The sequence below is a fragment of the Pteropus alecto genome, unplaced genomic scaffold (genome assembly GCF_000325575.1).
Source record: "Pteropus alecto unplaced genomic scaffold, ASM32557v1 scaffold25, whole genome shotgun sequence".
Taxonomy (NCBI): Eukaryota; Metazoa; Chordata; class Mammalia; order Chiroptera; family Pteropodidae; genus Pteropus; species Pteropus alecto.
In genome coordinates, this window is record NW_006441955.1 from 30,660,062 (window position 1) to 30,683,579 (window position 23,518).

The following is a 23,518-nucleotide window of genomic DNA, read 5'->3' on the forward strand; positions in this document are numbered from 1 at the left end:
AAGTTTTGAAACCATTGCCCAAGGGAAACCTTCAGATGGACAGGTTTGGAACACGGCATACTTTAAAAGCTGCTGCCTGGCTTCCAATTAACCTGAACTGCTTGGTCATTGAGATTCCTCCCTTTGGAACACTGACAGGTCTCGACACAACCTCAATAACTGAAACTTATGAAGAATAAATCAAGCTGCTTAGACATTGTCAAAGGTTCATGAGACAACCAAGAGCTAAGGCAAGGTTGAACAGTAAGTATATCTCCTACACAGGGCCACTCCTTCAAGACTGGAGTGGTAGCTATTTAGTCTAATACTTTGAAACAAACAGAAAGTTAAGTAAAATGAGGAAACATGGGAATATGTTTCAATATGAAAAAGTAAGATAAAACTCTAGAAAAAACCTTTAATGAAATGGAGATAAGTAATTTACCTGATTAAGAAATCAAGGTAATGGTCATAAATGTGCTCACCAAACTTGGAAGAAGACAGGATGAACACAATGAAAACTTCAACAAAGATATACGAAATATAAGAAAGTACCAAACAGAAGTCACAGAGCTGGCATAAAAAGTACTGAATCAACTTCTGGTTTAGGTTGCAAATCAATTTATTCAATAAATGCAAAATGATATGAAGAAATTAAAATTAAATACATATTTATTTGCCCCTCTAATAGGCCCTATGCTAAGTGTTAAGGATACAAATATGAGTAAATATAATAAGGGGCTCATAATCTAGTAAACGGGCTAAGGTAAACACATATTTTTTGTAAAATTTATGTAAGATTCTACATAATGGTAAGGAAGATTATATCTGGTTGAGAACATAAGGGAGGGCTTTACAGAGAAGGTAGTATTTGAGGTATGGCTAACTATTGATGAAATAAAATTGCGAAAGTGTATGCAAAATAGGGAATGATTTGAACAGAAGTTGGGAGGTAGCAAATGATAAAACATTTGGTAAACATAAAGCAAATCCAGATTGTCTGGGATACAGGATATGTGTAAGAAATAGACTGGGATAGACTGGTGATGTAATATTGAGGGCTTTGAGTATCAAGTGAGAAACTTGTGTTTGGTGTGTGCAGAAGAATTTGTGGTTATAGAATGATTATTGTTGGTTTGAATAAAGGAGAAATGTAATCAAATCTGTACTAGAAAACACTATGTTCAATGTGTGGAAATGGAATAAAATGGAAAATAGGGTGATTGGTTAGAAGCTATTGTAATAGTCTATGTTAAATGTAATAATACTTATGACAATGGTATCATGATTAAAAGAAAGGGAGAGGCCAGTGTTAAAAAAAAGATGATGAATTAGCCATGGGAAAATTGTGGCTCTTAAAGAGTCTATCTTGAAATATTTGTGAGTCCATAGAAAAGTCAATTGTTGAAACCATAACAATGACTCAGTATGTAAAGCAATAGTAGAAGAGAAAGAAAAGAGAATCTTAATGAAGATTCTTTGGAGGCAAGAGATAGAAAACAAAAAGAGGGGTCAGGAGAATGAGAAATGTGCAAAGACAGTTAAGGGAGAAAAAAGTTTCAAGGAGAGAGAAATCAGTGTTATATACGTAGGGTTGAGAAGGAACAGCATTAAGACAAAGTCATAGAATTTGGGAATTAGAAGGTTAGTGGTGACCTCTAAGAACAATTTCAATAGCTTTTGTATGTTTGGATATAAGTTTGCCAAAGGGTTAAGAGAGTATGGGTGAGGAGAATGTAAGAAAAGTTGTGCGAATTATTCTTTTAAGAAATTGGCAGCAAAAGGCTGGAGGTACAGTAACTGCTTGAAAATTTAGTTTACAAAATGGTCATATTCAAAATTTATTTTTTTTCTGCCTGCCAAATAAAAGAAATTCATCTACAATAAAAAAGTATTATTCTGAGTAGATGGAAATTATATTCAAAATCTACCTTTTTACTCTGTTTTATAGAATGAATTTTTTTAATGGGTTAATAGTATGGACTAATCCATCTTGATTGGTTGAGAACCTACACAGTTGTATCAGAGAGAAGATACTGGTGGGTTTTATCTGCTCCCAAGGGCTATGTCTTAGCCAGTTCCTGTCTATAGATAGCTGCCTTGTACAGGGAATGCTTTGTGAGTACAGAACTCACAGCTGGGAGATGTGTGCTCTTCCTTACTAGCTAAAGCACTGTTTAAAAGGACAAACTGTATTGCTATGACTTGTTCTAATTTTATCCTTGAAACCTCAAGTGCCACATATATAAGTGAAAGCCAAGGATAAAATACTGCACTTTCAAGTTTAGAGTGCTCAAATGCAAATTATGTGTATGTGGAAATGACCATAATTTATTCACAATTATTTTTTACTTATGGACCTTCTAAATAAAAATATGGATGATTTATGTTTTTGTTACTTCCTATTCACTCTTCTTAATTTCAAAGCAAAGGTTGAAATCTTTGATATTATTGTATTAGTTATTTATTGCTGCAGAACAAATACCCCCCCCCCCAAATTAGTGGCTTAAAACAATAAATATTGATTATCTCACAGTTTATGTGAGTCAGAAATTTGAGAGCAGCTTAGATAGGTGGTTCTGGCTCAGAGATTCTCATGAGGTTGTAGTCAAGACTTGGCATGAGCTACAGTGATCTGAAAGCTTGAATGAGGGCTAGAGACTACATTTCCAAGAAGACTGTTGGCTGGAGGCCTCAGTTCCTCACTAACTGTTGGCAGGAGGTCTCAATTCCTTGCCATGTAGGTCTCCATAGAGCCTGACTACAAGGCAGTTAGCTTTTAAAGATTTTGTTAGCTAAAGCAGAAATTTAGAGGGCCAAAAAGACTTATGTATAAGAAATCACTTGTTAGAATTGAGAATTTTTCTTCCCCCAAGTCAGTAAAAACTGAGATACTCTAGTTTTATTTTTAAAGGTAACTACATCCTACTTATTCAGTAAAGATTGATATAAAATTAGAATATTTCCTAGTTGAAAGTAAAATGTTTAAAAAAAATTTTATATAAAGTTCTGAGATGACAATTATCTTGAAAAAATTGTTGTGTCTTAACTGTGGTTTAGAACTTCTCTACATTATTTCAAATTTACGTTTCAATGTGAAAATAACTACATTTATATGATAAAGACTCTTAGACCCCAAACTCTTCAAATTCACTTGAAAATACAATATAGAAAGCTAATTCTCTAGGATTTAGTTCTGTTTCATCTTAGAAACATATTAACTTCAATGTTTATATTACTGTGACTGTGTTTACTCTCTGTTTAAAAATTTAAAAAAAATTAGATGTCACCTTATTCCAATAAAGGTAGTATTGGGTTGTGCTATATGAAATTGCTAATATTTGACCATTTTCAACTAAAAATGGTAATTTTACATGGTTCAATCTAGAACAAAATTTTGAGGGTAGAAGAAACAGAAGATCAGCTAGATGTGATAAAATTACAACTTCAAGCTCTACATGCGAAAATGTTATCCCATATTTATATTTTATTTCTTCACCTCAAGTTCTTGTATCTTTATACTTTGTCCAAGATGATGATATAGACTATTTTCAGTTTAGACAAATAAAGGGAAGGTGTAGAAAAGTGGAAAGAATGTATATCATTTGTCTGAGTAAGAAAGAGGAATTCCTTTTAAGATATGATATATATGAGATATCTATGAAACATTCTGGTAGGAATTATTCACTACACAATTGAGTATGCAGATCTAGAGCTAAGAAAAGATATTTGTGAATCATCAGCAAAAAGATGGTAGTTAAAGACCCAGACAGTAGATGAGTCACCACAGAGAGCATGCAGACCAAGGAAAAGGATAACAACAATAATATTCAGACAGCAGGATGAAAAAAAAGAAAACATATAAAGTTGCTTATACATAGAAAGAAAGTGTCCTCTCAAAAGGAGAGTACTGTCAATTTTATTCAGGCCTTTTCATTTGAGCATAATTTGATGACTTGACAAGAATGAATGAACCATTTTTGTTGATTTTTAAATTTGTCACTATTTCCAAATAACTAACCTTTGGATCACTTCACTTCTTTTTTCAATGAAATCTGTAAACTAAGGATATATTCCTTTGACTGTGTGACTTCGAGTAAACTACTCTAGCTCATTGTGCCTCATTCTTCACCATTCAGGGAGATATGACTTTAAGTTCTTTAGTCTTTTTGCTCTCTAAAGCAAGGATGATGTGTTATATGATACTCTATCTCTTATGTCTGACTGCCTTGAATACAGAAGGTAAGTAATGAATATATGTTGAATGAATGAGCAAACAAATTAGATAGAGCAATAGTGATGGAAACAGAGATGAGCTGCCCACATCACCCTTTAAGAAAGATTTTATTGCCCCTACAATCAATTCCTTCTAAGTTTAGGCTTCCACAGAGAGGCCTACATCCAAAGACTTATTACAGTGCAGGTACAGAGGCCTGACCACTTTTGCCTAATGCGGGACTACTCTAATAGGTCATATGTGTCCCAGAACTCCCTACAGGGTTGTTTAAGGTCATCTCCAGTGCAAGGGCTGAGAAAATTGAGCAATAACCCAGCATTTAATAAAGTGACAAAATAAAGTTAAATTCCTGACCCAAACAAGTCTGTTATGTCAAGGTCAGGACCTTGGTTGGGAAAATAATTAGACCCTGACACTTGTGATGGGGACATCTGGATAGAGATCCCTGAAGATTCTGAATCGCCAAACTCTTTGAACTCTAGGCACTTGAAGAAGTGGACTACCCCTCCTTATTATCTGCTGTCACTTTCCTTTTGCTTGATCTCTCCCCTCTAAGAAAACAAGTGCCACAATTAGAATTTTTCTATACCTCCTCTTCTGACCATTATGCCAATAGTGGGGTAAGTCAGAGCATATCCCACCTGGGAACTTACTGAGCCTGATATAGGAGGAAGGGACTATTCCTCAAAGGAATAAAAATTCTAGCTACTATGTACTTGTAGGACCTGGAAGAGTATACATGGGACCTGATTCTACAAGTACTTTTAAGGAAGCCATAACATTATATAAAAAATATAAACATAACATAAAATTGGATGTGGAAGAGTTTATTAATTTGGTAACACTCTTCTAAAATATAGGATTTAACACCTTGACAAGGACCTCAAGAAATTGTGTGAATTCTCAAGCTGTGAGTAAGCAGTTTTGTCCTTGGTTCATATGAGCCTGCAGATCTTATGGTATTAGAGACATCGGTGGTGGGAAAGGAAGCCATATAGAGCTTATGGCAAGCCTCAATAGGAAGAACACAACACAGATTCCTGAGATTCTGGAGCAAGGCCATACTATCTGTGGCAGAGAATTATATGTTTTGAAAAATAAATTACAGTGTTCTATCAGGCTCTTGTAGAGACTGAGCACCTAACCCATGGGACACCAAGAGACCATGTGTCTGAATCTATCATAAGCTAAATTTTATCAGACATAAGGTCAAACAGTTTCAGTGCCATCTGGGGTGAAACATAAGCAGAGCAGAGGTATAAGCAAACTAAATGGACAAGCAGTCTAGATCCCCAACTAGTGTATCTTGTCAGCTGACAGCTTTGGCTATGTGGGGGATCCCTTATGACCAGCTGATGGAGAAGGAAAAAATCCAAACTTGGTTTATTGGTGTGTAGGCTTAATGTTATGGACTGAATATGTGTGTCTCTTCAAAAGCCGTAATGTGATGGTATTTGGAAGTGGGGCCTTTGAGAGGTAATTAGGTCATAAGTGTGGAACTCCCATGATGTAATTAGTTTCTTTATAAGAAGAGGAAGAGAGCTAGCCTTTTCTTTCTCTGCTATGTTAAGATATAGTGAGAAGACAGCCATCTACAAATCAGAAAGAGAGCCCTTACCAGACAATAGATTTGTCAGTGCCTTGATCTTGGACTTCTTGCCTCCAGAAATGTGAGAAATAAATGTTTGTCGTGCTAGCCACAGTCTATGGTATTTCATTATAGCAGCCTGAACTGATCAAGACACTAAATATGTAGGTGCCAACTGAAGCTAACTATAGTTTCACTCACGAGAACCTTAGAGTGCAGTGGCAAGGGGACATCATTCTAATGGATGGAGTTTCTGGCATTGCTCCATTGTGGGAAGAAGTGGTTCAAGGTTAGAATATGCATAGATTTATGGGAATTTGTAGTGACCCAGCTGATTGGAAGGAAGAAGAATATAAGACTGGGGACAGGTTTGAGAAAGAGGCATATAGATGGGTATATTAGACACAAAGTGCAAAGGTCTTTGTTTTAAATGACCATTCCAGAAATGGTCAATAATAGAATACTTGGAAAGAGACAGAATGACTCAGAAAGTTGACATCAGCAAGTGTTGGTCATCGGTCACCTCAGTGCTGGATGATAGCCGTATGAATGAAAGGGACATGGAAGAGAAGAAAGATGTTCATCAGCCTGATATCAAGGGTTCTCATTTAACAAGGATAAATTAACTACTGTTGCCATTAAATATGCAAACTGCCAACAACAGAAAATAACACTGAGCCTGTGATATGATGCCATTCTTCTAGACGATCAACCAGTCACTTGTGGGCAAGTTCACTCTGGAAGGGCTTAAGATTTATTCTAATAGACATTACATATACTCTGGGAATGGTTTGTTTTACTACACTCAGATCTCAATTAGCAGCAATATCTGAGGGCTTACAAAGTGTTTAATCTATCATACAGGATCCTCAAAACATTGTGTCAGACTGGGTAACCCCTTTAACAGCAAATAAAGTGTGAAAGAGGGCCTATGTCCATGGGATCTAACAATTAGATCACACGACAACAAGAAGCTTCCAACCTGACAGAGCACTGGAATGGTGTAGTTAAAGTACAGCTGGGAGGTGATACTTCATGAGGATAGGGTATCATCCTATAGGATGAAAAGTATATACACTGAATCAAAGACATTTATATAGTACTGTGTCTCCTACAGGAAATATTCATTGGTTTTGGAACGAAGGGGTAGAAGCAGAATTAATCCTACTTACTATCACTCCAAATGTCTCTGTGGAGGACCCTGTACTTTCTACTCCCACAAAATGTGAGCTCTGAAGAATGTACGCCCTGGTCCCCAAAGAGGACACATTTTCACCAGGTGTCACAGTAAGAGTCCTATAGCTGCCCGTGAGTACTTCAAGTTCCCTGTATCCAGGCACCAGCACACAAGAAAAAGAGTCACTGTATTGGCACAGTTAATTCATCCTGATCATCAGGAGGAGGGGGTAGGCCGATATCATTTGTGTTCCTAAAACTAGCTGCAGAATTAGGGGCTGTAATTTGTACCACTAACTCCTAAGTTTCCTCTCAGGAAGAAAACATACCAGAATCTTAAAGGAGCATCTCCCTGAAAGGTTATGAAGAACTGAGTCCAAGTGACACAGGAGTAAGCTGTGTGGTAAACACCAAGATGGGCCACACAGATCCTACTTTGCAGAAGAATTTACTGTGCAAGCTGTCATTAGCTTCAAGATTTGTCTCAGTTTCAGAGGGCCTTCTTGATCAAAGGCACACTCTTCCCAGGGTGGCCCATATACAATGTCTACATGAGTTAAGAGTATAAAAGCCCAGTGATTCAGCTCAGCATGATGGATTATAAAGGATTAGGAACTTCCTTTAGAGATGGTAGAGACTTAGAGGGGACTATATCAATGTGACTTCTCCTTCAACACAATCCTGCTTCCTTTTCCTTTCCATAAGTGCTGCTTCCTAATAAGTACCCTCCAGCAAAATGCCATCTCAGCAGTTTTCTTCTGGAATATTCAAATTGTGCTTACAGTCTTCCCTTAACTGTAGGACTCAAACCACTGATGGCCAGAGAGTTACTGCAAAGCATCAGTGAGTCCAGAGATAGGGGCTGAGAGTATTCTAAACACGTAAAAGTACAACTGCGACTTGTTGGTCTGTAAAAGTGATCTTCATTCTTGAAAAGACTGCAAGTCACTAAGGTAGAGTATGTCTGAATTAAAAAACCAAGGCAGATTCCCTTTTTAACCAAAGCCTGAGGTTCTGGAAAATCATGGGGATTTTCTACCTCTACTGAAATCAATGTTCTTTTATGTTTGATGAACACAAGATATAACTCTCACACTTAATAGTGTGGCTACTAAGGTATAGACTCTAAATCTACTTTTAATACTTGGATAATGACTGCTAACATTCTTAGGATAAATAGAATGTTTTATCCTGTTTTCTAAGAGAAGAAACAGCTCATTCCATGCATGTGATTTCTGGGGATCGGCTCCCAGGTCCAAAGTACAAGAAAATAGCCTTTGGGATGTATCTCAAATACAACCTGAGGGAGACTCTCTGAGATAGCATCTGGAGTGAGATATTCATCCCTTCCCGTTTGTACTGAGTGATAAGTCTTTTCTTGATAGGCTGAGGATGAAAGTTATTGGAGCTAACCAAAGACTGAGGACACTGGCAGTAAAATTATAACTTATTATAATTTGTTTTCTGGAATATTGGACTTATTTTACAAAAAATCTTTTAAGCCTACTTCTCTTCCATTAAGTGAGATGAGCTTTTATTATATGCAGACAATTTTATTATACCAATATCTAATGCCTAAGGAATTCAAATAAACCAAACGAGCACAGAGATTATGCTAAACCACAATTTACTAAAAATAGAATATAGATAGCTTTGTTAATTTTTTTTCTGGAATAAGCTAGGAGTATAAGTAAATAAAGATAATTATCCCTTACCTGTACTAACTACTGAGTCTTTGAAAGTAAGACTGTGCATAATTAACCTAAAAATTGAAGATATATTATCTATAGACACTGGCGACTAAAGAAAAGACAATTATATAGAAAGCTTACATTCATTAACATTTTTAAAAAGTATAGAAATACCATAAAATAAATTCATTCATTCAGTCTACAAACATTATTTAAGAATATAATACATGCCAGGGACTAATAAATAACTTGGGATATTTTACACAGGCAGTTAAATTTAAAACACATACAAACACTTCATTATTTTAACGGTTCCAGATTGGACGATAGTTTACTTTGGCATCACGGTGCCTCCACTTCAGAGTTTTGACATTTGGATATACAGGTTTCCGAAAAGATATAACTGAATGGTCTGCTCAGTATCCAAATTTGGATTTCTGTCTCTGACATTTCCCTAACAACTATTTGATTCTTATTCTCTTGGATCATACATATACTCATAAAATAAAAGTTCAAAATAAAATTTTGCCTCAGGAAGGCCTGGCAGTGATTAAAAGAATATGCTTAGAATGTCTATCCAGCAGATGCTTTTACTCTCACTTATGTTATGGGAAGCTAGAGAATAGAAAGGCAACTGTGCTGTTCTCCCTGCACTAAACTGGCTGGCAATGTTCACATATTCTGTTCTTTTGAATGAGTTTCTTGGCAATAAATCAAAGGTAATAAATTGCCTATCAGCACAAGACTATCACCTATTTTGGTTGAACTTCTTAGGCTATTAGTTTTTTTAAAAAAAGTTGGATGAGAAATAAGAGGAATTCTCCTGCTATTACACTTGTGTTGCAAAACATTTGAATTGCAAGCTCTTCCTAAGAGTCTAATAACTAGCAGGATCATTCAAGGAGGAGAGTATGTGCTTATAATCACAGCACATTTTTTCACATATAAAGCATTAAATTAGTTCTATATTTCTTTCATGCAGACCTCATAGGTATTGAGTTTTTGTGAACTCTATCTAAAGACAAAATTAGAATCTAATTTTAAAATTAGAAAATCTAATGTTTGATGCCTCCCAACAATCTCCTGTTCCACCAAAATCTCTGTACCTAAAAATGAGGAAAATAACAGCATGATATAGGTGGATTACTAGTTTACAGACTTAAATTACAGTTTATATCTTTAATTCTGAATCAAATCATAAAATAGTTTGGGTCTCATCTTCCCATTTCTAAAAAGCATGGAGGATGGACAAGATATCTCCTCTCATACTTTCCAGTTCTAAAATTCTATAATTTAACCATAAGGAAGATGAAAAGCACTCAGGTACTTAAAGGTATTTAAAATATTTTGAACAGGTGAGAAAGAGATGAAAGTTTTTTTTAAAAATCTGAATATTTTTATTTCATAGTGAGAAGAGTGTATCTAGCATTCTGGATACTCATGTCACTAAAGAAGATACAACATTTATGAGAGGCAGACTTTTTGACCTTTCATAGATCTTCCTTCATTGTTTTCTGTAATCTCATTGCTTATTAATTAAAAAATATTTTTCTAAACTTGTGTGAGCTCTTCGAGGCAGAGTCTGGGTTCGCTTTGATGTTCATCTTGATACTCATATCACTGCTGAGCGCCTTACGTGGCACACAGCAGGTGCTCAGTAAATATCTGTTTAATGAATGCACAATACAAATTGAGTGCTGGATAGTTTTTTTTTCTAAACCTACAGCACCTGGTATTCCTAGGCGGTCTCCCATCCAAGTACTAACCAGGCACAACTCTGCTTAGCTTCCAAGATCAACAAGATCGGGCATGTTCAGGGTGGCATGGCCATAGACTGGGTTCTGGATTCTTAATTAAAATGTTGAAATTGTAGAAGTTCACAAAGAATTGGTGAGCAACATCATACACAGTCTGGAAGGCACAGAATGAAGCCAAGAATATGCCAATCATTTAGTGAAGCCAGAACTATATAGGATAGACACTCAGAACTAGCAGGAATAAATGATACAAAGGAGATTACAATGCAATAAAGAATGAGAAATGGAACCCAGTATGATTTCATTACGGCCAATAATATCTTCAACTTTCAGAGCTTTCCAGGTTTTTCTGCAGCATATCTTAAAGATACTCTCCTACACTGGAGCCCTAAAAATGCCATTTGTGTCAGTCAAGTGCTCTTGCAAAGAACCATAGTCTCACCAGATGGCAGAGAAGTTTAGAAGCATTTGTCATTACCTAAAGAAAGAAGATCATTTCTTGAGGACATTCTTGTTCTCTGATCTCTGCTTTTCCTTCCTTATTTTTTCATAATTTAAACCATACACATAAAGATCAGCACATTTCTTTGGTTTTCCAATTATCTAGCACATGCTGGCATTATGACAGAAGTTCAATAAAAAAGTTTTGGATTGAAATACTTTACAATAGTGGCAACTCAAGTCAGTTCAGTTCACGTGTATTTGCTGAGACTGCTGTGTGCTCATCAAATTATGGTAGACAAATCTAAAACATTTCAGTGTCATGTAGTAGTAAAGACAATAATATGAAGGAATTTATCCAAGCATCACGGCATTTTCTTAGGAAATGGAAACTAACAACTACTGAAGCATCTGTTGATTCCAGTACTATTTTATGTTTAATATTTAATTTAATCCTAAGGTTTTGGAACCCAGGATTATCTTTTTTGTCCTGTAGAAAGAGCATGAAGTCCCTAGTAACTGGAATTCTTTCTTTCTGTAGTTGTATTTCACCATTTGGCTAGTTAGCAGGCATATAATATAGAGAAAAATAGGAGTTTCTACTGAATAGTAGTTCTGTTTCATTTTTAATATTGAAAATTAAATAAAAACTACCATATAAAAATGTTCTTTTAGTTAAATAATTATTGCATTCAAAGGAGAAGGAGTGGATATTATATTTAAGAAGAGCATGAGTTTTGAGGTAATATAGATTCAAACTCTAATCCTGGATTTTTTCTTTCTCGTTTGTAAAACTTAGGGTAAAAATATCTTTTTACATGTTTATTGTCAGGGTTAAAAAATAAAAACTGCCTAAGATGAAACATTCGCACAGGAGGTGCTTAATAAATGGTGGTAGTTTTATTTGTTGTTGCTGCTGCTAGTGCATAAAGAGAAAGTTAACAAGACACTTCTATTTCTATTTTTTGTTCAAGTTTCTCATGGAGATAATATTAACTCAGATACTCTAGAATATTGTGTTGGAAGTTCTCCCAAGTCTATTCCCAGCTTCTGTGATCATTAGGACGCACAGGACTCAGTACATAGTCATACTCATGACTAAGATGTATTACAATGAAGGAGTACAAAGGAAAGTCAGCAAAGGGAAGACACATGAAGTAAAGTCCAAAAGAAATCAGCACAGCTTCTTTAAGTCTTCTCCCAGAGGGATCACACAAGACTCAATACTCCTAGCAATGAGTTGGGACATGATGTGTGAAATATTTTCTACCAGGGAAGCTTATTAGAAACTCAGTGCCTATGGTTTTCATTGGGAGCTGGTCACAAAGGCAGCCTCTGTCTAGAATATTCCAAAATTCTAGTCTCTCAGAAGGAAATCAAGTGTTCAGCATAAACCATATTGTTTGCACAGTTTAGGTACTCTAGTAAGAAGCACTCGCAAAAATTCCAAAAATGGTGGGAAAATTCAAGTTCCCAGATGCCAGAGAAGAGTCATTGTAAAGATAGCGATTCTTGTAAGGAGGGCATTGTAGGGATAGCAATCTCAGGCCTACTATGTTAACTCTTTTCTGCACAGGCATATAGATGCAATGTTCACAAGAAGCAGTATTTGAGGAACATATATCTACCAAGTATGGTGACTTAGCAAACAAATAAGTCATAAAAAACTATATTAATATTCCTCCAGAGAGCATTTCCAAGACTTAAAGATGTAGATAGTCACTCAAACTATCTATAGGAAATCTGAAAGTGGGCCTATCCATCTCACTCTTATAATTCAAAGCCACTTAAAATTGGAACTGCTCTCTGACCTCTCTTTCTCCAAGATCTAGCTCAGTATATATCCAGTTGCCCCATAATTAGACCAGCCTATGGGGCATCTGTGGCAGTGGTTAGCAAATCAGTTGGTGATGGTCTTGAGGTCTCAATTATTAAAGGATGAGAACATTGTTCTTTTTGCTTTTCTATGTGTATTGCAGGATTTCAGGAGAATAGAGAAGAATCATATAATACCACACTCAAGCTGTTTGCTCAGAAATTCCTGGTGGGCTTACATCTTGAATAATAACAAGGGGTAGCATATCACTATAGAAAATCATAAAATCGCAAAGGAAGGGAGAAGGAAAGGAACAGAAGAATACAAAACAATCAGAAAACAATGAACAAAATGGCAAAAGTAAGTCCATACTATCAATAATAACTTCAAATGTAAATGGTCTAACTTCTCCAATCAAAAGACAGAGTAGCTAAATGGATTTAAAAAAAAAAAGGACCTAAGTATGTGCTGCCTGCAGGAGATTCACCTTCTATATAGAAATTTAGAGTTGCTATTTTCTCAGAAGCTGTGATTACTACTTTATAGTATTCCTACTTAAAAGAACAGTAACATATTTTTAGCCAGACAATTCTAGAGTTTATCAACATATACATCTTTATGATAGGTATCAAAACAAATTTTACTAATTTTTCTTAGGGTATCTTATACAACAGGACTAATATTTTGGTGAAATTATGTGTATAACTCTTTATTCATTGTCTACAAGATATTCACTTGAGGATCAAGTCTTATTTCATTGTATATAAAGCACACAGTAAATGTTTAATAAGTATGTTTTAAATGACAGAATAAATAAATAAGTTTACTAGTATCTTTCTCATTTTTTGTTGGCTATAAGAAATCATCATATACTTCTAGAACATAGACATTAAGTACATGATGAAGAAAAACATGTGAGATACATATACTTATAGATGATTAATTTACTACAAATCATAGGGTAATGTTCTTTGAACCTACTTGAATTCTGGATCTTAATATCCTAGGCTCAAATATAGGATTACGTTGAATGTTCTTTTTAAAAATAATCCTTAGGAGTAAATCCTTAAGAACCAAGGAAACTAAAAAATAATTACTTCTATCAATTCTAAAATAGGTACGTGTTATGTTTCCTTAGTCAGAAGGCTATAGCTTTAATGCTCAGGCATTAAGCACACTATATGTTTAAACCTGAAAAGGATTAATATTATTTTTATTTGGAACTACAAGTTTTCATTGATTTATCTTTTATTTGATTCCTTATCACTATTCTAATTTGGACAATCTGAGAAGCTTTATCAGACTAAGAAAGATATTCTTGTTTATTTTCTTTAATATGATATGTATGATAAACACCGTGTTTCCTATATTACTCCATAAATATTGGCTCTTATTCTTTTTTTCTAGCATATTTTACTTTTTCATGATAACTAAGTGCATATTTAGTAAATATAAAAGATAAATGTACTTAACATAAAACAAAGTATGTAAGCTTTTATACATCCAAGATATGCTTGGTATTCAATAACTTCTGTGATTTTAGCTTGTAGCACAGCATCATGTAATATCATTCATTTTCCCTATAGATAGAAATTTTTTCTTCTAGCTTTTATCTTATAAATATGTAAATGTTTTAACATTTTTCTTGGTTTCCATTTAATAACCATTTATATGTAATGTAATTTTATCATATTTGGTTTTGTGAATGAACAATTTTCTGTAGTCATCATTTTCTTATACCGTTTAATTTTCATAGCTATAGAAAAAAGTTCTGTAGAAATACATCTAATAGAGTATTTATTCTTTTCCCAGTAATTTATTTTGATTTTTACAGAAATATCATAAATGTCAGGAAAATAGTATTATCTTATCACCCAAAGTACTGAGAAATCCTTCCACCTTTTAAGCACCTCAACTCTTCCTGGAAATTTGTTGACTTCATTTTCTTAGATAAATCTCATGTTTGAGATTTAAAAACTATGGACATCTCATTTATAAAGTAATAGTTCACCTCAGAGTTACCTGCACCTGATTTTCAGAGAATGGTGGGTTTTAGCAGCATTGTCTCTTAAAATTCATTTCCCTTCAATTTACCTGGAATTGTAATGTCATATATTCTCTTTGTCCATATCCACCAATATGGCCACATGCTTTCCACATCAACCCTTTTGGTTTCACTGATTTTACTTCTTTCTAATTTTCTACACCTTCATAAGCTTAATACTATACTGAAATCAATTCACTGTGGCTTCTTAATCAAATAAGTGATGTTATTTACACATTTCAAGGATGATAAATGTCAAATATTAAATCCTAAAACATAATAATTTTAACACATCCATGTTTTTGAGATAGTTTTCAAACCACAACGTGGTACTTGGGGCCTCATAATCTCTAACTTCATACAATATATAATTAGAAAAACAGGGGGACATCTTCACATCATTATAAGAGGAATGTAGGTTGATAGAGAGTTTAGTGACAACTGTTTTTCAATCTCAGCTCTCTGCTATTTTACTATCTGTCTTGGAAAAGTTTCTTAACTTCTCTGAAACAAAAGTTGTCTTTTGTATAAAACAGAAATAATTTTTATTTCCCTAGGTATTTGTGAGGATTTAATGATATTTGCAAAGCCTCTGGCATATCACATATTTTAAATAAATGGTTGCTATTTTTATCATATTCAGGTAAATGTCCTTCTCATGATGGAATGTATGGTGAATATAACTTCACATAACTTTCTATCTCAGAAAAATTACCATTCCCTCCATGTAGTAAATACACAACAGCTTTCCACTTGTGCTACAGGGTGTGTGCAGCTTAAAAACAGTGTGTGTGTGTGGGGGGCACGGGTAGATGAAATTTTTTTGTAAGATGAAGTCGGTGAGACTACAGAGACCCTACATAGAGGCAGCTGATAGTGTTTTACTTGGTTCTTCCTCTGGCTAAATGGAGCTATCAGCTTCTGAGACTTTTCCTCAAGGAAATGTGACTCAAATTTTATGGCTTAGGTAGGTCCACCTAAAGCTCGCATTCTTTTCTTAATGAAAGTAAAAATGGAGCTCATTAAATAAAATAAACTTTTATCGACTTGCATTTGATAACAATTTCATGGTAATGCTAGAGAGCAGCAAAATTAATCACTGTATTAAATGAGGTTTTATGCTGAGCACTTCTAAAATATTATCTTCCAAATCCTTCAAAATCTTTCCCGATTCCATTATAAATACATTAAATTGTGTTTCAATATTTCTCAGAAACTAATAATTTTCAACAATATATATTTTTTAATTTAATTGCCAGAGATACAGAGTAAAACTTTATTTTGCCCATTTCCAAATATTTCTAACCATCAATTTCCAAGGATGAACTTCAAGGTTCCATTTAAAGACGAGACAAACTGATTATTGCTTGCCACAGAGAAAAGACCCTTGGAACTGGAAGTAGAAAATTCAGATTTGAAACCCAGCTCAAAAGCTTACTAATTGTATGAATTTGAACACATCACATAACTTGAACAAACTGCAGTTTTCTTACATAGAATGACAAGATTTATCTTACAAGGATTGTTTCAAGATTAAATGAGATTATAGGTCATTGATAGACTTTTTATTTTTGGTATTTCCTCTTTTGACTCCACCTCTATTTGGTCTTGAATGAATTGGTTATAAAACAGCTTAGACTCAGCCATTAGTAGCTCTATAATTCCAAAGGTTTTGTCATGAGAAGTGGAGTACCTGATTTTGAAGATTATCCATGGCCTTTCCTCTTCTTCTTCCTTTCTGTTCATCAGTCATTTACTATACACTAGCACACCAAAGGGCAGGCAGAAAAACAGAAAGGACACAATGGATAGCTTATAAAATCTTGCTAAATTGATAAACTAAGGAATAAATGATGTGAAAGCAAATAGTTGGATTATACTTTAAGAGATAAATCAATGTGGCCAGACTATATAAGACAATCATAAGAATCTTTCTGAGTGGGCAGAAAAGTGGCAACTGAAACTTAATGTAATCAAGGTTGCTTTAAGAATAAAGATACCAAATTTTGTATTTAAAATAACAGACCAGAAAAGGATCCTGAGAGTGACTGCTGATCATTTTCCAAAGATATCCAGTTGTCTGCTATAGGAAAAAGCCTGCATGGTTTGAGTATCACAATAAACATAGAAGTTATCATTCCACTCATGAAGAAGGCTGTGGAGCCACTGCTTCTAAAATATTTAGTCTAGTTCTGGTTGCTTCAATTCCAGAAAGACATAATGAAACTGGGGGGCAGCCAGAGAAAAGTAGCCAAATCAAAAGGTGAGAGGAAAGCTAGAAACATTATAATTCATAGAAAAGAGTTGCAGAGTCTTAGAATTGGAATTATCCTTAGACATCATATATACCAATTCCTCATGCTTCCACAATAATTCTGATAAATCATAAATAGTTTAGTTATCAAAGGCCTATTAAATGCTGGAAACTGACTAGAATTCTTTACTTTTTTACAGTCTATGTCCAAATTTTCACCTCAAATATAGCTCAAATATATCCACTCTTCTTATGCCCACTGCCACCACCCTAGTCCAAATACCTTTCTCTTTCATTTAGACTACTGCAATAGCATCCTAACTGGTTACCCTCTTCTACTTCTGCTCCTCACAACCATGTTCCAACTTCCCAATCTATTGCAACCAAAGGGATCTTAAAACACAAATTAAATCATGTCATTGGCTTACTTAGAATATTTCAATGATTTTCCATCTCTAGGATCAAGCCTAAAGTAGAAAACATGGACTTCAATGATTTGGCTCCTGCTTCCTTCACTAATATTACTTCACATTGCCTTTTCCTTGGCTCACCAAAGTCTTATCTACACTGGCTTTCCTGAAGTTCCTCAAAACAGCTAAATGCTCTCGTGCTTAGGACTATCACATATTACGATAACCACCACCTCCACCATTATTGCTAACATTTATGAAGTTTTTAATATGTGACTTGTTCTGTGCTAAATGCTTTAAATGCATTACCATGTTTAATCCTCGCAGGAAACGCTATAAGGTAGTTATTAGTAGTTATTATTTTCATTCTTTTACTGTTGAAAAACAAATATTTAGGAATTAAGTAATTTAAGTAAGTTAAGTAATTTCTCTAAGTGACATAAGTGGCAAAGGTGGGAAGTATGTTATTTTGCACATTCTAGGAATGTTCTTTCTCCTCATTCTTCCTTAGCTAACTTATACCATTCTTTACGATCATAACTCATATGTCATTTCCTCAAAGTAGTCTTCTTTCATCTCTTGATCCTAATTCGGCACCCTTGTCATAGTCCCTTAAACTTTTCTTCTATAGGATGTATCACAGTTTATAATTATATATTACTTTATGTGATTATTTATTTAATGTTGTCAAACCTCCAATAGACTGTAAGTTTCATGAAGCCAGGGATCACATGTTCAATAAATGTGCCTGAATAGAAATATAAATAGCTACTGAATAAATTATTGAAGAAAGTCATCCAAACTTTCTAATAATGAGGTATTGAATCACTCTATGGAAAGTGTCTGAGTGTTAGAAGTTCTATTAAAATATTCTTACCTACAAAAAAGCTGTTTTCTTATAATGTCTATCTACTGATCCTAATTCTGCTCTCTTGACCAATACTAAAAAAATACATTTTTTTTCTCTTTTACAGTTGTTCAAATACTTTCAGCCTAGAATATTAAAGACAGAGAGGACTAGCAATTAAGGTGGGATAATATCAGTTTATTTGTAAAAAAAAAAAAAAAATAGAATGCTAGAATGAAGAGGATAAGGGGGCACCTTTTGACATTAGAGACATTTCAGGTCCATTTATAGAAATTAATTCTTTGCCTACAGTAAATGAATGTAAGAGGTATGCAGATAAAAAGTATAGATGCGATTGCTGGTTTGGCAGGCTTTATCACAAATTGGATTCTATTTTGTATAAATCTAGAAAGAAACAAATAAAACTGAAGGAGGTCCAGTTACAGGAAAATAAATGCCAATATAAAAAGATTGGGAAAAGTAAACACTAGCTATGAGATTATAATTAACCTTAGATATCCCAAAATTATCAGATTGATGTTAGAAAAGTGCACCAAATCTTCCAATATCTCTTGAGAGTTTTAATAGAACACCGAATTAGATGACTCATATTTCTAAGATTTTGAAATTAATAAGATAAAATAAAAGCTTGGAATTACCAAGAGCGACAAATATTCTTTAGGCATTTTATATATATTAACTCAATATAGCCACTAAAGTTTTTAAAAAGCCTTTATCTCCCATTCTAAGGTCTTTTTGTTTGATAACTTAACTGACGCTTAAAACCTCTCTACAATATCTGGGCCAAATGTCTGTTCAGTTAACACTGAAACATCCCCAGCTGTGTTAATTGACTTGATGGGTGTGTGTGTGTGTGTGTATGGGGGTGGGGGTCCTTTCACAATGTATATATGTATCAAATCATCACACACACTTTAAATATCTTACAATTTTATTTGTCAATTATAACTCAATAAAGGTGGGGGAAAAACTCCCCAGCATGATATAATTCTTTGGATTTGCAATTTGGATTTTGAGTTTAGAGCTCTGGGTTTATATGTCAGTTTAGCAATTTATTAGGTATGTAACTCTGAACATGTTACTTACTGTGCTTTAGTTTCCTCATTTTAAAAACTGGAATAACAAAATGTGTCTTTTAAAATTGTTTGAGACTTAAGTGAAATGCCACAATATGAAACAACACTTCGTATTATGCTTGGCACATAGGAAATGATCAATAAATGTTAATGTCCCTCCAAAAACAGAAATTCACTGCCTGCCTAGACAGTCTAGTCCCTCTGTTGATAGTAATGATGATGGGTTCTTATATTGTGTGGACCTAGACCAACACTATTAAGTAAATAACACTTAGATTTAAATTTGATGTGTGTTATTTTAAGAAAAGATGCTCTTCATTAGAATTTTAACTTTGGCTATTAACTCTAGTTTATATATATTTCTAAAGCAATTTGTCACTCAAAAATGGCAGAATTCAATTTCTTTGAGTGATCTTAGAGAAATATGAGTTACTGTCATATTTGATAAGAAGCCTTGAATAATCAATTGATATAAATACTCCATTGAAATTTCCCTTCACAGTAAAAAGAACAAAAAGTTCACCTTCTAGTGACTCAGAATTAATTTGTATGGCAGTGATCTTTTAAGACTAAATGGATCTTCTTTTTATTTTTATTAATAATTAATGACAAAAATAACAGTAGCAGAAATGCATAACTGTTTTACTATAAGACCAGAAAATATAATTGAATTACTTAAGCTTATAAAACAATTTTTTAGAAAATTTTATTTTTATTTGTCGTAAAATAGGTTATAGGGAGTTGAATTTGCTTATTTAACCTATTAAATGATATCATTTGCTTTGTGAAAACCCAGCACACTTTGTAAGTAAATTCACTTGTCTTGTGTTAATTTAATATATCATTTATATATGCCATGTAGGTTCATTTGTTGGAGAATATGTTAGCTGGCTTTCCCCATTGTAAAAATAAAATTACTTCTAACATATTTGATTCAAATACAACATGAAGCCTTCTACTTCTGCAGTAGTGTAAATTTAAATAAGTCAAAATTTTTTGAGGAAAGAAATTATAGTATGCTTTCTAATTCATTATCTCTTGGTTTACTCTAATCTTTCAAATTTAAAAAAAAAATCTTCAAACTACTGTAGTTTGATAACTTGTAGTTTTTTAATAATGAAAAATGTTAAGGTCAAATTTACACTGAAATGATCAGAACTGAAATTTAAGACCAAATATTAGAAAGAAGAATGCTCCTAAGATCATAAATATAATTTACATTTGGATGAAAACGTCAGTAATTGTGTTTTCCCTCATTTCTCTTTTGTATAGTAGGTTTTATTTGTCATATCACAAGTGAGTTTAAATTTGTTGTAGATAAATAAGAATTTTTTATCCTGAATTTTATAAGCACAGTTCATGGTTAACATGATTCCTAAAAATGTTTTCAGATGATTAAAAAATGGAAGAGCATAAAATAAGCTTACTGTTTCACCAATTTTTCCAATGTTTCCTTGATCTCCTACTTCTCCCTGTTAATAAAGAATACAAAGTTGCAAAAATTATTATTCTTCAAACAAGATAACTCATGATATTGCTTTCATTTTTATTTTCAATGTAATTATCTACTCATAAGCTAGAGAAAAGCAAAGCAAATCTCAGTTATTCAAAACTCTGTTATAATATTTCTATGGAATGTGGTCTTTCCTCTATTTTCACTTGAATAGTAATAAACTATTTTCTTAAATTACATTATATTTATGACTTTTAATCACTTTTAAGTACTTTTACAAATAAAATTTAAAAAATAATATATTTACTGAAGGGTAATCTGCAAAAGGCAGATGGACGGAACTGTGGAAGATATTAAGAAGAACAAAAATAAAGCCCTTGCCCACAGTATGTTCTGTTTGTTTCAGTAGATAAGATATCTCACAGTGCTGAGCAGTACAGAATACTTGCCACAGGTAAGTAGCAAAGGAGATCATAGGAGCATGCACCTTGTGGGCTGGTGCAGCTACAACTGGCTGCATTGGAGAAGTATGTTCATAATCACAATCCATAGTCCCTAAAGCTCTGAAAACCTAAAGTTTTTCACAACTCATTTGGTAGCAAATATGACCTAACCTGAATTTATTTAACAGCAATGCTTTACCTCATCTAAGTGAGGCTATTTATAGTCTTGATTTATTTTGATTAATCTGAACATCCTTACATTTCATCACAGAAATATTGTGTCTAATTATGGGATGCTGTCCCATAGTCTCCTGGCATGTTAAGCAAAATATAGTGTAAATACCATATTACTTTTGAAAATCCAAACTTTAACGATTTAAAATAATGGATTATGAAACTATATTTGAGTTGGGCCTTGAAGAATAGGTAATATTTACACTGGAGATGAGCCATTTTTGGTGGTGAAGAATGGCATGAGCAAAGGCTAAACAAAGGCGTAGATTAATGAAAGGTAGAAGATCAAATTCAGGGTACCATATATAGTTAATTTGATAGGAATGTACGTTTTATGTAAAGAAATAGGAGAATAAACCTTCAATTGATGTCTAATATTTTACTTTGGAGTAAAATATTAATCTGCACTGAACAATACTGTAGTGACTAATGATATGTAGTTATGGAATACATGCAATTGGCTCACCCGAATTGAAAAGTGGTGTGCTAATCATAACATATAGCTTCTCAAATGCTCTTTGAATGCCTTTTAACATATTACTGGTTCTCTCATTAATTAATGAATTGAGTAAAATCTGACGTGTTCGTTTACATTTATAAAAGTCACAATTTTATTTTTTTGAAAATTATACTTTATAACTGGTAATAAAGTCAGTTGTTTTACCTTTAAGCCTTCTGGTCCTGGTTCACCCACATACCCCTTTTGACCTGGTTTTCCCTAGAAAAAAAAAACAGGAAGAGATGTTTAATCATTCTCATTTTTGAAAGTTTCCTAAGATATATAAAATTCAGACTATTCGATGAGATAAAACACTTCAAAATTATTTGATAATTATATTTTATCACACTCATTAGCTATTCATACTACAACGTTTGACTGTCTACTATGTGTTATCACAATTCCAAGAACTGAGGATTGAGTGTACTAAATATGCCTGATTTTATAGAGCTTATATTTTAGTGAAGATGACAACATTCTAAAAATAAGTAAAATGTATAGTATGTTAGGTAGTGGTACATATGAGAAACAAAAAATTAAGTAAGAAAGAGAGATACAAACTATTATGGGAATTTTGTTGAGGTTTTTTTTTAACAAAATTGCCAGGGAAGACCTTGCTAAGAAGGTGGCAACTGAATAAAAACTTAAAAAAAAAGGGATAATACGGATATCTGAAGGAAGAGCATTCTAAGCAGAAGAAAAGAGCATGTGCAAAGGCCCTGAGGCAAGAATGTGCCTGGTGTGTTGGAAAAAACCATGAAGAATAAATGTAGCTGGAGCAGAGTAAGTAAGGAGATGAGGTCAAAGAAAGGAATGGGAGAGAGGAAGCCAGGTCATGTAGGGCTTGGCAGTTTACAGTAAGGGCTTTAACTTTTAATCTGAGTGAGACAGGAAGCCTTAGACAAGCTTTAAAAAGAGAAGTGCCATGAGCTAAGTTTTAATAGAATCACCTTGATAAAGAGCAGAAATGGGAAATTCAAAGAAGAGTCTACTGCAATAAACCAAATGAGAGATGACAGTGGCATACATAGATCAGGGTGGTAACAGAGGAGGTTGTGAAAAGTGGTAAGATTCTGTATACAGTTTGAACATAGATATTCCAAGAATTACTGACAGGACATGGGTGGAATGTGAGAAAAAAACAAGAGTCAAGAATAAACTCAAGGTTTTCGGTCAAGATGGTAGAGTACATAAATGCTGTGCTTGCCTCCTGCCACTATCACATCAAAATTACAACTAAACTATGGAACAACCATCATTGAGAATGGCCTGAAGTCTAGCATAAAAGTTTTCCTATAATTAAGGATATACAGAAGAAGCCATGTCGAAACTGACAGGAGATGGAGAGATGCAGAACAGGCTCCCATGTGTGGAGGTTAAAAATTGGGAGGGTATCTCAATTGTAGAGATCTCCCCTGAGAAGCAAGGGTCCCCAGCTCCACTCCAGGCTCCCTAGCCCAGGGTTCCAGTGTTGGGGAGAGAAGTCCCCATAACTTTTGGCTGTGAAAACCAGCAGAGATTGTAACTGAGTGAGATGGAGGGCACTGGAGTC

General features: G+C 34.0%; 1 protein-coding gene and 1 pseudogene across 2 annotated transcripts in view; both read right to left on the minus strand.

Moving 5' to 3' along the window:
- Positions 1-23,518, minus strand: part of COL24A1 (collagen type XXIV alpha 1 chain) — a 287,223-nt gene that overhangs the window by 125,763 nt on the left and 137,942 nt on the right. For both annotated transcript variants that reach the window (XM_025052104.1, XM_025052103.1), the window contains exons 23-24: positions 22,132-22,185; positions 20,765-20,809 (exon numbers count right to left, since the gene is read on the minus strand). In XM_025052104.1, coding sequence (XP_024907872.1) covers positions 20,765-20,809; positions 22,132-22,185 — 99 coding nt within the window. The remainder of the gene's footprint in view (positions 1-20,764; positions 20,810-22,131; positions 22,186-23,518) is intronic.
- LOC112485925 lies at positions 10,389-10,506 on the minus strand (annotated as a pseudogene).